Source organism: Pseudorasbora parva, chromosome 12 (assembly GCF_024679245.1).
Source record: "Pseudorasbora parva isolate DD20220531a chromosome 12, ASM2467924v1, whole genome shotgun sequence".
NCBI classification, from domain to species: Eukaryota; Metazoa; Chordata; class Actinopteri; order Cypriniformes; family Gobionidae; genus Pseudorasbora; species Pseudorasbora parva.
The window spans coordinates 22,568,403-22,585,735 of NC_090183.1; the positions used below are offsets into that span (position 1 = coordinate 22,568,403).

At 40.4% G+C, this 17,333-nt stretch overlaps 2 protein-coding genes across 4 annotated transcripts in view; one reads left to right on the top strand and one right to left on the bottom strand.

Annotated features, from left to right (window-relative positions):
* rhbdl3 (rhomboid, veinlet-like 3 (Drosophila)) overlaps positions 1-17,333 on the bottom strand; it is a 119,469-nt gene that overhangs the window by 63,747 nt on the left and 38,389 nt on the right. The window lies entirely within an intron of this gene.
* On the top strand, positions 11,518-14,195 carry LOC137094177 (uncharacterized). The gene is made up of 2 exons (XM_067459502.1): positions 11,518-13,514; positions 13,596-14,195. Exon 1 carries the CDS (start codon positions 11,571-11,573, stop codon positions 13,167-13,169), a length of 1,599 nt encoding a protein of 532 aa, XP_067315603.1. The 5' UTR covers positions 11,518-11,570; the 3' UTR covers positions 13,170-13,514; positions 13,596-14,195.

Genomic DNA, 17,333 nt, shown 5'->3' on the forward strand with positions numbered 1-17,333 from the left:
CAGGCAGAACACAGAATGATATCTTGACACGGAGAAACACTGACTGAATGATGACTGATAACTTTCCTTTGTAGATGGTGGTGACGAAGATGATGAAGAAGACGATGCTGGAGATGGAGACGATGATGAGGATGAAAACAGTTAGTAGAGTAACAGGTGAGTAGACGTTTGACATTGACGTGATCGGTGCAAGACCAGACAAGGAGTGATGTTGTGTGCTGTGCTAATATGTGGCTCTGGTGATGATGTGCAGGTGATCAGAATACTGGTGATTTTGAACAAGTGGGCGTAAGTGTCCGTGTCCGATGGTGCAGGAAGTGCGGTTGTGACAGCATGTCAGACAGGAGATGTTTATTTAGTTTATTTATCTAGATGTTACATAGTAAGGGGGCGACAGCGCACTGTTTAAAAGGAAAGGAAAGTGATGCAACATCGTGTTTTCATAATCGTTGTGAGCCAAAAAAAACAACACTAAAATTATATTAATCACACAGCACGTCATTCAATCATTTTTGACAACAAAAGTGTTGGTTTGGGGGCCCCACGTAACTTGTGTACTTTGTGTATAGGGAGGACCGGCACTGGGTGTGAGTTACAGCCTCCGTACAGCATTCAGATAAAGAACCCACCTGACCGACATGAATTAAAAGCCACTAATACTCCTCAGAAGGGTCTCAAAGACAGCATTCACAGAAAGAGCAGTAACACTGTGCCCAGATCACTGTGTGATGTCATTCACAGCGACTATTAAAAGAAATGTGAAAACAGAACGCCATCAAGGGAGTGTGAACACAAGCTCATTTTCTCTGCTTGGGAGCGCAGTAATTTCATGGCTGGTGCTTTTAGTACCAAAGACGCTATTCAAAATTACAAAGCAACAGTGTGTGGAAACAAATCAAGAATGTAGACACAACTGTAATTAGCACTTTAAACAAAGGGTGTCATCAAACATTATGCATAGAGAAAATGAAGCATTTTTCTCTTGGGTGTTCAGTTCCATTGAGTTTCTTCATGGCCATTAGGGCTTTACTAATGTTAGCTATTGCTTTAGAAGTCTGTACTGTAAATCGGCCTGGCCCACCGGCTGCGAACCAACAAGGGCTGCACTGCACTGCATAGGGTACAAAACAACCCAGGCTCATTGGAAAAACTTGCCAGTGATGACATTTTTGCTAAATGATAATACGCTACTTCTTGCATGTTTCCTGAGACAGGGAGAGCTGCAGGTCGGAGTAATGGGCGTGTAGAAAGGAGGCGAACCGAAAGCTGTACAACAGAAACTAACCCCTACCCCACACCCTGACAGACAGCTTTCGTGACCAATGATAAAGAGCTTTCTCCATGCAACTACTTCTTGGTATTCTCCAACCTTTCATCAAGATGTAGGTAAAGAAGCATGTTTTTTTTCAATGAGCCTCCTATGTTGTTACAAACTGTCATACAGACACCATGCTCTCAGTTTTTTGTCTCCTAAAGTGTGTGTGTGTGTCTGATTTTTAATGCTAGTTTTTTTTCAATGCTCCACAAGTGATGCTAACAACATAAAGTCTAGTATGTTCCCGAGATTTACTGTATTTGACTAATCTGTGTAATAAATATATTGCCACATCTGTTGAATTAGTTCACACGGATGTGGAAAAAACGGTGGATTGATTTTTTTCAGACAAGATCTACAAAAAACGTAGCAATGTTATACTTTTTGCGAAAGTTCAGACAACAGTTTTGATTTTGAAGGAAATTTTAAATATCTGATGGAATGAATCCTGACCAGAAAAGTTGTTTTCATGTCAGGTTACACCCATCTAGGAAATATAATATGTAGGGAGCAGTGAAATTATATCATGAACACTACTACTTCAACATAAGATCTACTGTACTATTATAATAGCATGTCACTTGCAAGCTTTTGTCAGAATGTGCACATCATGCACACTTTGAACAGCCAATTGTTTTAAAACAAAGATTGTTTTAGGAACCAGACGTGGTGTAGTTATGCCACCTTCAAGCAGGGGCTATTGGGCCATGTTATACCATCTGCATTCATCTCCACAAACAATATGTTGTGGACACACACCCCAGCAGGACCTGCTCTCTCCCAAATATTTTTTTGGAAGAATGTGTGTAACTAAGCAGATTTCGGCAGCCATTGACTACAGTAGTACCCCCCTGAAGAATAGGGGTATTGTATTATGTGTGTTAATTTACTCACCCTCATGTTGTTCTAAATCTGTATGCATTTCTTTCTTTCTGAGGAAAACAAAATAATATATTTTGAAGGATGTAGGTAACCAAACATTTTTGGTGACCAATTGGTTCTATTGTGTGGACAAAAAAATGGCTCTTAAATTTTTCAGAGATTTCTCAAAATAACTTATTTTAGGGTCAACAAAAAGGTTTTAGATAGACAAGAGGGAGATTAATCATGAAATATGTATCCCTTTAAAGGTCCCGTTCTTCGCAATTCCATCTTTCAAATTTTAGTTAGTGTGTAATGTTGCTGATAGAGCATAAATAATACCTGTAAAATTATAAAGCTCAAAGTTCAATGCCAAGCGAGATATTTTATTTAACAGAAGTTCCCTTTCAAAGCCTACAGCGAAACGGCCGGTTTGGACTACAGCAGGAAGTGCAGGGATGTAATGACGTCACTAGAACCGTTTGTTGACTAACCCTCCGCCCACAAAAACACGCAAAAAAGGGGGCGTGGTCTTGTTGCTCTCCCACATTGAGAAGAGCGCGCATTCAGCGCTTGCATCTCCCTGTTATGGTAAGAGGCGGGACCTTTCCGGGCAAAGTGTGCTAAGCTGCTGTCCAATCACAACACTGGAAGTGCTGGCCCAATCAGAACTCGTTACGTGTTTCTGAAGGAGGGACTGCATAGAACAAGGAAATCATCAGGCCGTTTTAGCGCTGTACAGATAAGTAAATTGTGTGAAAAATACTGTTTTTTTACACGCGAAACATGAACTCATGTAATATTGCACACTGTAAACATAATCAAAGCTTCGAAAACACGCGAAGAATGGGACCTTTAAGAATCATCTGTCTTTTTACCTTACTACCCCCTGATTTCACAGACAAGGCTTTAGTCTTAGTCTGTGAAATAGTCAGTCTAGTCAGTCCTAGTCCTGGACTAAAATGCATGTTTGAGTTGTTTTAACTGAAAGCAACTTGCACTTGCATATCAAAATATTTCAGTGCCATTGTTTGTCTCAAAATGCACACCACCCTGTTGAAAAAAACAGCACATGCAGCTTAGGCATATTTTGAAGCATGACAGCTGGTTTGTGCTTGTCCTGAACTGGAGCAAGTTTCTTAGGACCAGCTAAGAACCAGCCTAACCAGCATATGTTGGTTTTGTCAAAAGGGCAGTATAGTTCACACTACACAATTTGAATTTGATGTGATGTTCACACTACAGGACGCTACGTAAATGATCCACAACAGGTGGGTCATGCACTACATGAGTGGACAACAACTCTGGTCTGGTCCTCAAATCTGTTCTAAAACCCCCTGAAAAAGGAATAGGGGTTAAAGAATGGATCAGTACACGGGCAGCAAGGATTGTCTGTGCTACAGTTGGAGTTGAGTAAAACATGTGAAAATAGTAGCTGCCTGATCGTGATGTGCTCTGGCAATGCGTACATGCCTTGGTTTCTCATTGGCTGTAGCACTAGTGTTGCCAAAAGTACCGACCAAGTCAGTACTGAAATTTTAAAAATGTGACACTTTGAGCACTGCTGAATCCTAAGCACCACTGATTGCCCATTGTGCTCACACGTTCATCAAATATGTCTGTGATTGGCTACAATGACCAGCGCTTCAAAAACATGTAGAAAATAAACATCAATGATGCTTTTCAGAGCGCTTACACAGATACACACGGGAGCGTTTGAATGAAGGTGCCTATCAGCCTACCGGTCCGCTGGTCCATGCCTGCTTGTGCTTACAAGCATAAGTATTATTACAAGCCTATTTTTTATGAATTACAAGCCTATGAATTACAAGGCCTATTACAAGCTTGTGCTTTCAGATGGTCATGCTCCCACTCTCAAAATACTCTTTCAAACCCTTCTGTGTGCTTTTAAACTCTCCCGTTCTTTGATCATTGTAGCCAATAAGCCAGTCAAAAGTGTTTACGATTCTTCTTAACAGTGCTCAAACCGTGAAATTTTTAAAATTACAGTACCGACTTGGCAACACTACTTGACACCACAGGATGTCAAGTCGCCCGACAGCTCATGATATTTAACAAGCTAGATATTTGTCTGGTGTCTGTGAGGCATTGGCGAGGCGTCAGCGGGCCTCTTTGATGCATCGTTAAGTAGTTCACACATAAAGATCGGCGAGCACTGATCACCAGCTGATTTGCCCCCAATCACAGCCCAATCTGTTGGCAAGCTCATTGACTTTCAAATCAGGCTAAAAATCCTGTAGTGTGAACTTAGCTTAATGTTTTTTATAAAAGCTACTTAGATATAATTATTAAACTAAGGTCTAATCCTGGCTTAATCTAAACCCTGTCTGTGAAACCAGGCCTATATGTTTTATGCAGACAGTAAAAAACAAACAAAAACAACAACAGAAAATCCCACAGAACCTTCAGAAACTGCCATTAACCATTTGAAGTCTGAAATCCGGCATAGGTGGAAATGATTCTACTTCAGCAGGCATTTCTTCTCACTAAAACAGAAAGGCAGACAGCGTATCACTTCTCAGCTCACTGCTTTAAATTAAAAAAAATCCGTACAGCCTGTCATGTTCTGGATGTTTCCCCAAACACCAGCACTGTCAGGAACTACTGTACAGATACTGTACTGTAAAGATTAAACCAGGGCCTATTACAGCAGAAAAAATAAGAACATTTTTGCAGGGTATTGAACACAATGTGAACGCAAAGCAGAAGGGTCTTGAATAAACCCTTTAAGCGGTTTATTTTGTAAATTATTGTGTTACCCTGTTTATTGCAAATCTATACTTCAAAAATGTGTAAAACATCCTCCATCCATAGTGCTTTTTCTCCTAACAACATGAAACCAGATGCCATTCATGATGGATTAACCGTCAGGGCCACTGGGTATTTGTGTACAGGCCATATTTCACACCATTAATTGCCCAGACACCATTTCTCACATCTGTTGTAAAGGTCAGAATGACCATAATCATGCGGTTAATCTCACTATAAGACAATTTTTTGTACAAATTTAAAATGGAAAATGCTATTACAATTTATTGTCCCATGTATATGTTCACAACACATTTTTCATCCACTAGGCACTATATATTTAGTGAATGAGACACAGGTGTAACCCATGTTAAATGTGGTGCCTTAGGAAAATAAATATATATATATAATTGTATAGTCTAATAGTTGTATTTCTAATTAAAATATTGAAACGATCTATTAAAGTACATTGTGAATTAACTATGTATAAATAAAAATAATAATTATCATATTTGAGCGGAGATCATGTGACGTATTACACGTAACACAAGCTGTGTATGACGCAAGCGGATGACTCACGGAAGTGCGAGAGATGCGCTGAACACGAGATGAGTGATGCAGAAACGGGATTAAAAAGGTTTATATTGTTAAAATTCATTTAATATTGTTATAAACAACTTTATAATACTTTATGATTGATGATGATAAATCATTGTAGAATGATGATTGCCGATGTAAACGTGGATGCTAGATGATTGTGAAACTCCTGTGAATCTGAAGCGGGTGTTTTAAAAACTGAAAACTCGGGATTTGGTCAGGTTTGTTGATTTGAGTTGGAAACCTCTCTCATGGATTTGAGATGGCGAGCCACCAAAATTGAATGCTGATTCCTGGACCTGGGAAAGCACACTTTTGTTGTATCCACTGTATTAAGGACATTCGTTGCGTTGCATCAACTTGCTTCAGGAGGACAACTCTCTTTCCTTTGGATACTTCTCTGAACTGGTAGGACTGAGCCGATTTGGCACTCACTCACTGGACTTGTTAAAGGACCATTCTTGGACAATATTTGAAAGACAAATTCAGACAAAGAGTTATAACAAGGGTATTTGGTTATTGCGTGTGAGTTAAATGTATATTTTGTATTTAATTTTGTTTTGTTTTTTTCATTTCAATGTGATTAGAGATTTCAGTTTTGCTGACTGGTTAATTGTGTTTATATTACCTTGTTACGGGGTTTTGTTAAAGAAGGTTCTGGTTTGAAAGCAATATAGAACAAAAATCCCCAAATTTAAAGAGACAGTTAAGTTTAATAGCTGTCTGAAATACAGAAAATAAATAAACGATAAACGGTCTTACTACAGTCTGCAAATTGAGGTAACGTACATTCAATTATTTCAAGAGAAAAAAAAAGAAATCGAAATCTTAACAGAATAAGAGAAACAAGACAAGAGATAACAGAGAATTCATATTTTGTTTATCAATTTATTGTTTTATAATTTATTTCCGTCTCCAAATCTTGTTTGTTTTGTCTATGTGACTGTTAAATTACAAATATATTTTCTTGAGTAATTTTCCTCATATGCTTCTGTGGTTTATTTACTGCCAGTATTAATTCTGTTCTCCACCAACCTAGAAACTGGTCCATTGCTCTAACGTTATGTTGAGGGCACTTGTTACATAACTTTTGGCGAGCCAGCCAGGAGAACAGTGGTAGTAAATATCTTGTGAACAGGTTCACAAAACAAAACTGATTATACAAAACTAAGATCACGTTAGTCTTAAGAAACATGGATATCGTTGAAATGGAGAAAGTTAAAGTTGCGAATTCTGTGATAGTTCGTGGGTTGACTGACACAGAGTTTGACGAAGACTTAGTTGAATTTCTAAATAAGCACGGACGTGTTAGTAGACATCTGAGAGTAGATGACCCAAAGTCGCCTTTTCATAGAGACGTCATTGTAGAATATGAAAGCTGTGCTGCCCTTGAAACTCTTGAACCCGTGTTGCCGTACACTTTCAGAAGCCCTCATAACGTCTCTTATGTCATAACACTCTTGTCAAGCGCCTACTTGCCAGTAGCCACCAAGCAAGCTACCGCCGTTTACTTCTCTGAGCTGCAGAAATTGGCAACGATTAGTGGAAAGACTTTTGAGGAACTTCTCAGAGAGCAGTTATCTCAAGCCACTACATCAAGTGCTGCAATTGCAACAGATGAAAATGAGCCAAAGTTTTCCTTAGGGACTGCCACTCCCACGTATGATCCTCTTACCTCATTCAAAGGAGGGAAAGGCGCAGGATGTCAAAGCCCAGAGACTGTACGTTCAGTGGTCATTGAAAAGAAAATGTCAGCTTTGGATGTGGCTGATTTAAATCCACCTGAAATCCAGCGTGTGGTAGTTGAACACTTGATAAAGAATGAGGGAGTTCCCCACATGCATTCACCATTCAGACTTAGGGTCTTTTCTGGGAAAATTCCACGTCCGAGCACTGAAGTTGATTATGATGCTTGGAGAGGGAGTGTTGAACTGATTCTCCAGGATCCTTCTCTTTCTGATTTGCACAGATCCAGAAAAATATTAGACAGCTTGTTACCTCCAGCATCGGAGATTGTGAGGCATTTGGGTGCAACAGCTCTACCTACTGAATACCTTGACATTCTGGATTCTGCTTTTGACGCAGTTGAGGACGGGGATGATCTTTTTGCACGATTCTTGAACACATTGCAAAATGCAGGCGAAAAGCCCTCCTTGTTCCTACAGCGCTTACAGGCAGCGCTCTTAAAAGCAATAAAAAGAGGTGCTGTCTCCAATGCTGAAGCTGATAAACAGCTCTTGAAACAGTTCTGCCGAGGCTGTTGGAATGACACGTTGATAACAAACCTTCAGCTAGAGGTTAAACGGGATAGTCCACCTTCATTTTCCGAACTGCTTTTGCAGCTGCGCAGTGAAGAAAATCGACACTTTGCCAAAGAGAGCCGCATGCGTCAGCATCTGAATGTGCATCGTCATAAAGTCAGCTCCCATGTAGTATCCACAAGCTCTCTTGACGTAGAGCAAGGTGCTGCATCAGAGGGAAATGAGGTCACAGAATTAAGACGGCAAGTCACAAAACTTCAAAGTCAGCTCAGTAAGCAGAGAGCTAAACAGACAGAGAAAAATGTGCTATTGCAGAGTGATGATGTGCTTGACTTGAAGAAACAGATTGCAGAACTTCAGAGTCAGTTCACAAAGCTAGGATCTCAGAAACCTCTAAAGCAAAAAGGAGAACGTGAGCCCAAACAGGTTTACTCTAAGCCCACTCAACCAAGTGCTTTAACTACTGGCCAAAATTTTCAAGAAAGACCTAAGCCAGGATATTGTTTCCGCTGTGGCGAAGACGGGCATATCGCTTCTGGTTGCGAGAACGATCCAAACCCATCTTTAGTGAATGAAAAACGGAAGCAGCTGAGGGAGCGACAGAATCTGTGGGACCGACAAAAGTGTCCAGGGGCCTCAGAGTCTTTAAACTGGAATTAGCCCCTGTAGCGAGACGTACAAGGGCTACTGTGTGCAGAACTAGTCTCAAAAGGCCAATAGGAAGGAAGGGTAGCTCAGAGTTATCCTGTAGTAGGGGTCAGCTGGCCAGCCTCCCAAAGGGACTGATAGGGGCCAAGTGTACTGCTCAAGTGTACATTGAAGGTAAACTATGTTCCTGCCTTTTAGACACAGGGTCGCAAGTGACAACAATTTCCCAATCCTATCATGAGCAAAACTTGTCTGAGCTAAGTATAATTCCCTTGGAGAACCTGCTGGAAGTGGAAGCCGCAAATGGGCAGGTAGTACCCTATTTGGGGTATGTAAAAATGAGAGTCAAGTTTCCTGAGGATTTTCTCGGAAGTACTGTTGAAGTATCAACACTTGCACTGGTTATTCCAGATACCAGTGGCACTGCTCAGCCAAAAGTACTAATTGGTACCAATACTTTAGACTTGGCATACGGGAAGCATCTTGAAATCAATGACTCCATCTGCAAATCCATTCCATTCGGCTACAAAGCAGTAGTGAAAACGATTGAGTATCGATGGGATCAAAGAGTAAACAGCAATGTAGGAATTGTCAGACTCCCCAGCGCTGAGGCCGCTGTCATACCTGCAGGGCAGAATCTTGTCTTGGAAGGAGTTGTGAGTGTAAAAGGACAAGTGACAGATAAATGGGTAGTGATGGAACCCCCTTCCCATTCTTCTGTTCCGGGAGGACTTTTAGTCGCTAGCTGTCTTCTTAACTTACCTGAGCATCCATCCTGTAAAGTCCCTGTAGTGCTAAAAAATGAAACCGAGCATGATATTACCATTCCTGGAAAGTGTGTAATCGCGGATGTCCATGCCATAGAGAGGGTCATTTCAAATAAGAGCACTCAGAAGGGAGCCATGTCCTCTAATGTAGAAGACAAATCTACAAAGGAACTCTGTTTTGATTTTGGCGACTCTCCAATAACCAAAGAATGGAAAGAGAGGATTACACAAGAGTTGCGGGATATGTCCGATGTTTTTGCTGTACATGATTTCGATGTTGGGCGAACTGAAAAGGTGAAGCATAGCATCAAGCTGCATGATAATACCCCTTTCAAGCACAGGGCCAGACCCATACATCCTGATGACTTCGAAGCAGTTCGTCGACATTTGGAGGAGTTGCTCGAGGCTGGAATCATCCGGGAATCGGAATCATCCTATTCGTCACCCATTGTGGTTGTCAAAAAGAAAAATGGTGATGTGAGGCTGTGTATCGACTATAGAAAATTGAACACACAGACCATAAAGGATGCTTATGCACTGCCGAATCTCGAGGAAGCCTTTTCGGCACTCCGTGGATCTAAATGGTTTTCAGTGCTTGATCTTAAGTCCGGCTATTACCAGATTGAAGTTGAGGAAAAGGATAAGCCCAAAACCGCTTTTGTTTGTCCTCTTGGGTTCTGGGAGTTCAATCGAATGCCTCAGGGGATAACGAATGCTCCCAGTACATTTCAACGACTTATGGAGAAGTGTATGGGTGATATTAACCTCACTGAAGTCCTGGTATTCTTGGACGATTTGATCGTATTTTCTGAGACACTAGAAGAACATGAAACCCGCCTTTTGCATGTCCTAAATCGCTTGAAAGACTATGGTCTGAAGCTTTCAGTAGAGAAGTGTAAATTTCTCCAGACCTCTGTTAGGTATTTGGGACATATTGTGTCACAGAACGGCGTGGAAACCGATCCTCAGAAAATAGAGACAATCAAAACCTGGCCAAGTCCTAAAACCCTCAAAGAATTACGCTCCTTCTTGGGGTTTTCCGGCTATTATCGCCGTTTCATCCGAGACTATGCTAAGATCGCAAAGCCACTAAACAACTTGACTGTCGGATACCCACCTCTCCGTAAGAACTGTAAAGGAAAGAGCAAAAGTACATCTTACCTGAGTTCCAAAGTGCCTTTTGGAGGGAGATGGACAGAGAGTTGTCAACAGGCTTTTGACACACTCATAGAGAAACTCACCACAGCACCTGTATTGGGATTCGCTGATCCCACACTCCCCTACGAGTTGCACACCGATGCTAGCACCACTGGGCTAGGTGCTGCCCTTTACCAGCAGCAGGGAGGAGAGCTACGTGCAATTGCATTTGCCAGCCGCGGGCTTTCAAGGAGTGAGTCCCGTTACCCTGCTCATAAACTCGAATTCTTGGCCCTGAAATGGGCAGTCACGGAGAAGTTCTCTGATTACCTGTATGGAGGCAGTTTTAAAGTGGTCACAGACAGCAATCCGTTGACTTATATCTTGAAATCTGCAAAACTGGATGCGACAAGTTACAGATGGCTCTCTGCCTTGTCCACATTTTCTTTTACGCTTCAGTATCGGCCGGGAAAGAGCAATCTAGATGCAGATGGGTTGTCAAGACGTCCTCATGGAATGCTTACCAACGACGGGATATCACAGAAAGAGCAGGAGCGCATAAATCAGTTTACCTTGCACCACTTACCTGAGGATAGAAATTCTATCTTGGTCCACACTGAAGTTGTCCAAGCTATCAGCGACAAACATCTGGTACGCACAACTGAAGATGGTGATTACATTCCTCTAATTGAGTCCCTTTCTGTGAGTTCAGAGGCGATTCCTGAGACTTATGAGTCCTTTGAAGGATTTCCAGTGGTTCCTCAGTTAACGGAGCAAGAGCTGAAAGATAAACAAAGAGCTGATCCGGCAATACAGGAGATAATCTTACAACTGGAATCAGGGAAACCGTCCTTACCGGTACTGCGGAAAGAATTGCCAGAACTCCCATTTCTTCTGCGAGAATGGAAAAAGTTAGAGCTGAGGGATGGTATTCTTTACAGGAAAAGAGTGGATGGTGACCATACAGTTTACCAACTTGTTCTCCCAAAGGATCTAAGGCCTATTGTCATGGAGCAACTGCATGACAATATGGGTCATTTAGGTATGGAAAGAACCCTTGACCTTGCTCGAGCCCGGTTTTATTGGCCCAGGATGGCTACAGATGTGGAAGTGAAGATCAAGACATGCAACCGGTGCGTGTGCAGGAAGACTCCCCCAGAGAAAGCAGCGCCATTAGTGAACATTCAGGTATCTAGGCCACTTGAGTTGGTATGTATGGATTTCTTATCTTTGGAACCAGATCGTACTAATACAAAGGACATCTTGGTGATAACTGATTACTTCACAAAATACGCTGTAGCAATCCCCACACCAAATCAGAAGGCTAAGACAGTCGCAAAAAACCTATGGGAAAATTTCATTGTTCACTATGGGGTACCTGAAAGGCTTCATAGCGATCAAGGACCTGATTTTGAGAGCAAGACCATTAAAGAGTTATGTGAGATTGCTGGAATTAGGAAAGTTCGAACTACACCGTATCATCCCAGGGGAAACCCAGTTGAAAGGTTCAACCGAACTCTGTTGAGTATGCTGGGTACTCTGAGAAACAAGGACAAAACCCATTGGAGAGATTTTGTGAAGCCTGTTGTGCATGCATATAATTGCACTAAACATGAAACTACAGGATTCACACCATATGAGTTAATGTTTGGCCGACAGCCTAGGTTGCCAATAGACCTCGCTTTCAGAGTACCTGTGAATAACAGCCATAATGAGTTCCATTCCCAGTATGTGAAAACTTTGAAAACTCATTTGCAGGAGAGTTATGAACTTGCCAGGAAGAATGCAGCAAAGGTTGCAGCAAGGAACAAGACAAGATATGACAAAAGAGTGACAGAGTCTTCACTTGATGTGGGTGATCGAGTTCTTGTCAGAAATGTGCGTCTCCGAGGAAAGCACAAATTGGCTGATAAATGGGACTCTGAAGTATACATTGTGGTAAACCGAGCTGGTGAACTTCCTGTGTACACCGTGAAACCAGAAGGAAAAGAAGGACCCTTGCGAACGCTCCACAGGGACCTATTGTTGCCTTGCGGTTTCTTGTCACCATCTGAGGAGGAAGAAAAGATGGCACACAAGCAGCAGAGAGGGCGAAAAGTTCTGAGAGAAGTAAATGAGGAAGAACCAGAGAGTTCAGAGCAGTGTCTGGATAATGACGGAGAGGACGATGATTATCTTATGCAAGGAATTGAGCCCATTTCCGAAACCATTCCGGTGAGATTTGTTAAGGAGTTTGAAGTCGTGAGAGCACCAAGAGAAATTCCCCTCAAAAGCGTTGAACCTGTAATTCAGACACAACCTGATTCAAACCCTGCCAGTGCTAATGTCAGTGATACGCATGAAGAATACCTACCTGAACCAGAATACTTACCTGAAACTCAGTCTTCTATTGGACCAGCCTCCGCTCACAGTGATATGGTACCTGAAAGAAAAAGATTTGAAGAGAGAAGTTTTCTGTCAGAAACAGGGCAACAAAGTTTGAATTCACCTGTTAATACAAGAATGGAGAACAAAACTAACACAGAGCAAAATGGAAAACCCATACCTCACATACCTCATGTTCCAGTGGAAAAAGACAGAGTGGATCCAGTTGAATCAGAAGCATCTGAAGAAGATACAGAGTCAGATGAATGTGAAGCTGAGAGTAGATTAAGGAAGTCCAAAAGAATGAGACAAAAATCCAAAAGACTGACTTACCCGGAATTGGGCAATCCTATGATATCTATTATTCAATCTCTTTTGCAAGGACTAAACACAGCTTTCGTTGAAACATTAGCAGAACAACCCAGATCAGTTAAGCACACTAAGATATAAGCCTTGACACTGATAGTAGTCAGAATTGCAATGCAAAGGGACTTGCATGGATTTAAAGAGGGGAGGGTGTAACCCATGTTAAATGTGGTGCCTTAGGAAAATAAATATATATATATAATTGTATAGTCTAATAGTTGTATTTCTAATTAAAATATTGAAACGATCTATTAAAGTACATTGTGAATTAACTATGTATAAATAAAAATAATAATTATCATATTTGAGCGGAGATCATGTGACGTATTACACGTAACACAAGCTGTGTATGACGCAAGCGGATGACTCACGGAAGTGCGAGAGATGCGCTGAACACGAGATGAGTGATGCAGAAACGGGATTAAAAAGGTTTATATTGTTAAAATTCATTTAATATTGTTATAAACAACTTTATAATACTTTATGATTGATGATGATAAATCATTGTAGAATGATGATTGCCGATGTAAACGTGGATGCTAGATGATTGTGAAACTCCTGTGAATCTGAAGCGGGTGTTTTAAAAACTGAAAACTCGGGATTTGGTCAGGTTTGTTGATTTGAGTTGGAAACCTCTCTCATGGATTTGAGATGGCGAGCCACCAAAATTGAATGCTGATTCCTGGACCTGGGAAAGCACACTTTTGTTGTATCCACTGTATTAAGGACATTCGTTGCGTTGCATCAACTTGCTTCAGGAGGACAACTCTCTTTCCTTTGGATACTTCTCTGAACTGGTAGGACTGAGCCGATTTGGCACTCACTCACTGGACTTGTTAAAGGACCATTCTTGGACAATATTTGAAAGACAAATTCAGACAAAGAGTTATAACAAGGGTATTTGGTTATTGCGTGTGAGTTAAATGTATATTTTGTATTTAATTTTGTTTTGTTTTTTTCATTTCAATGTGATTAGAGATTTCAGTTTTGCTGACTGGTTAATTGTGTTTATATTACCTTGTTACGGGGTTTTGTTAAAGAAGGTTCTGGTTTGAAAGCAATATAGAACAAAAATCCCCAAATTTAAAGAGACAGTTAAGTTTAATAGCTGTCTGAAATACAGAACATAAATAAACGATAAACGGTCTTACTACAGTCTGCAAATTGAGGTAACGTACATTCAATTATTTCAAGAGAAAAAAAAAAGAAATCGAAATCTTAACAGAATAAGAGAAACAAGACAAGAGATAACACAGAGAATTCATATTTTGTTTATCAATTTATTGTTTTATAATTTATTTCCGTCTCCAAATCTTGTTTGTTTTGTCTATGTGACTGTTAAATTACAAATATATTTTCTTGAGTAATTTTCCTCATATGCTTCTGTGGTTTATTTACTGCCAGTATTAATTCTGTTCTCCACCAACCTAGAAACTGGTCCATTGCTCTAACGTTATGTTGAGGGCACTTGTTACACATGCATTTCTTGTTAGCTGCTCAGGGTTCAATTTAGACTGGGTAAACCCAGCCTGATCTGCCGGCGATTTGATTTCACCCTGCAGCTCAGTCTGGAAACCTGTACATTTATTTCTATTGCTTCTGTTACACTTTTGCGGGAACCAATCACAGACTGGCTTATCCACCTGGTGCGCTATTGGCGGGTTTAACACGATGATGGATATCCAATTGCAAAGAGTCATTTCAATTATGCTCGTTTATTACACTTTTTGTGGTCTGATTGGTTGAAGGACTATCCAATTGCATACAGAGTAATTTGAATAATGCTGGTTGATCACGCCTCTTGTGTAGTAGAAAATACAGCGCAGACTCCCCAGACCAATGTTCAATCTTAAATTGAGCTTGGTCTGGTGACAGCCAGACAAGTTGAATTGCTATATTTGATCTAACTATTATGTTTTTACCATGTGATTTTAATCTTTTTAAATGTTTGAGTCTTCAACACTTGAAAACTACAAATTAAATGTGAAACTATTTGTTTTATGTAATGCAGGTTACTGGCTTTGGCAGCATTCTCTGACCTTCTCTATATAGTCTGCAATGTCAGCTTAGATGTGCACCCCATATTTGGGGCAATTTCACAAAATTGTCCCCGCTCTCTGTTCTGCCCGCCCCTCTCAGTGAAAATGAATTGTAACCTAATGGGACATTTTTTTTCCAAGCAGCTCTCTGTGCTTTACTTCACTGCTCCATCTCCAACTGTCTGCACCATAGAAATAGGATAAGCGGTCAGCCTATGAAAAAAAAAAAAAAAAATCTGCTAGCAGCCAAAAATGGGGCATGGAAGGTAATAGCACCACAAAGTACAGGTCAAGGTAATCAAATCACAACATCAAACATACCCCATACATCTAATATCCATCCATTAAGGCTGTTTTTTTGTTTTCTAATTTTTTAAAATACTCTAAACAAGTATAGACCTTGATCACACCTCTGAACAAATCACTACTTTATTACTAATTTGTAGGTTTTTGATAATCTTGTGACCGAGATTGTGACCAATTGTATTGCTGTGATATGTAATGGCTGCAATGGCTGTTAAACAAAGAAAAATGTAGGACAAAACTTAATTTTATCGAATGGTTGCTGAATGGACTGTGAAAATTAAGTGTTGTATCCTTCATATGCCCTTATGATGCTCTGCGCAAATTATGTGAGTAACTTCGAGAAGGGTCCAGCTGTGGCTTGGGCATTCCTGTCATGAACCAAAAATGTCCATTGGGCGTCCCTGGTAGCGTCTCATCGACCAACTGCAATAAATCTCTCGGGGCACACTGGGTATGATGTAATTTTCCCTTCCATATGCGTGATTTTTTTCCCTCAAACCAGTTCAGCGTAAATGCCCTGCAACAGATTCTTAACATTTTCATTTGTCATGTAAATCACAATAACGATTGCCTACACCCAACTCTGATCCCTCAACCTAACCATCACCAGAAACATTCTGCATTTTTACATTTTCAAGAAAACATTATTTAGTACGTTTATAAATCCATTTACATTGTGGACACACACACACACACACACACACACACACACACACACACACACACACACACACACACACACACACACACACACACACACACACAAACACAATGGTTCATTTCGCCGTAGACATACACGGGGAATCACATGCAGGGATGATGGACATTCACACGGAATCACATGGCGTAGACATACACACGGAATCACATGTGGGGATGATGGCCATTCAAGCGGAATCATATGGCATAGACATACACACGGATAGCTCAAAATGCATACAGATAACACGCCACTTGGCTTTAGAAAGTGTTGTGTATGTTTACGCAAAGTCATGATGTCATGTTGCAAGAAGCTAGATCTTATTTTGAAGCTTCTGTTTGAAAAAAACTAACTAGCGAATGTTGAACATATTAATCCGGATGTTGACAGCTAGCAGTTTAGCAGAAGATGCGAGGAAGAAGAAGTTCCAGTCTGCGAAAACGGTAATTCCCACTAGGGATGGGACGATACACTTAAACTCACGATACGATGCACCTCGATATGCCAGGGTTACGATACGATACGTCACGATACGATATCAAAAAAAAAAGTCTTTCCAAATCTGTGATTTTTTTTTTTTTTTTTTACCACCAAAGTAATGTACTAAAACGAAAGGTAGGATTTTTCTCTTTTTTTGCATTTTGGTTCTATGTTGTTTAAAAAAAAGGAGAATTTTTAGAAGTCCGCGACCACATCTTAAACAGGGGTGCCAATAATTGTGGAGGGCACTGTAGGGCTTTCAACCGATTAAAATATTGAATAGCGATTAACTGCATGATTGTCATGAGTTAACTCGCGATTAATCGCAATTTAATCACATCTTTTTAGCAATTGTAAATGTATCTTAAATTAAGTTTAAATTAAGTTTTTAATATTCTAATCAACATAGGTATGGACAAATATGCATGCTTTATGCAAATGTACATTTATTATTAGTGAAACCATACTTATTCAATAATAATCAATATAGCATGAAGACTAGACATATCAAAGGTCATAGATATGTTTATCTAAGAAATTGTTCATGTCGCTTAAGCCTAAACTTAAAAATAATGAGTAAGTAGTGATTTCTCTCATTTTAACAATATAAAGGGAGTTTTTACACTGGCAGTTTAATTCAGAACAGGGCACAGTTCGTATGAAAAATTGTTAATGTGTACCAGTGAGCGAACCAGAACCACACCATACCTGGAGGAGGTCCAT

Excerpts from the sequence above, each read along its gene's own strand:
- LOC137094177 (XM_067459502.1), top strand. The coding sequence starts at position 11,571 with ATGGATTTCTTATCTTTGGAACCAGATCGTACTAATACAAAGGACATC.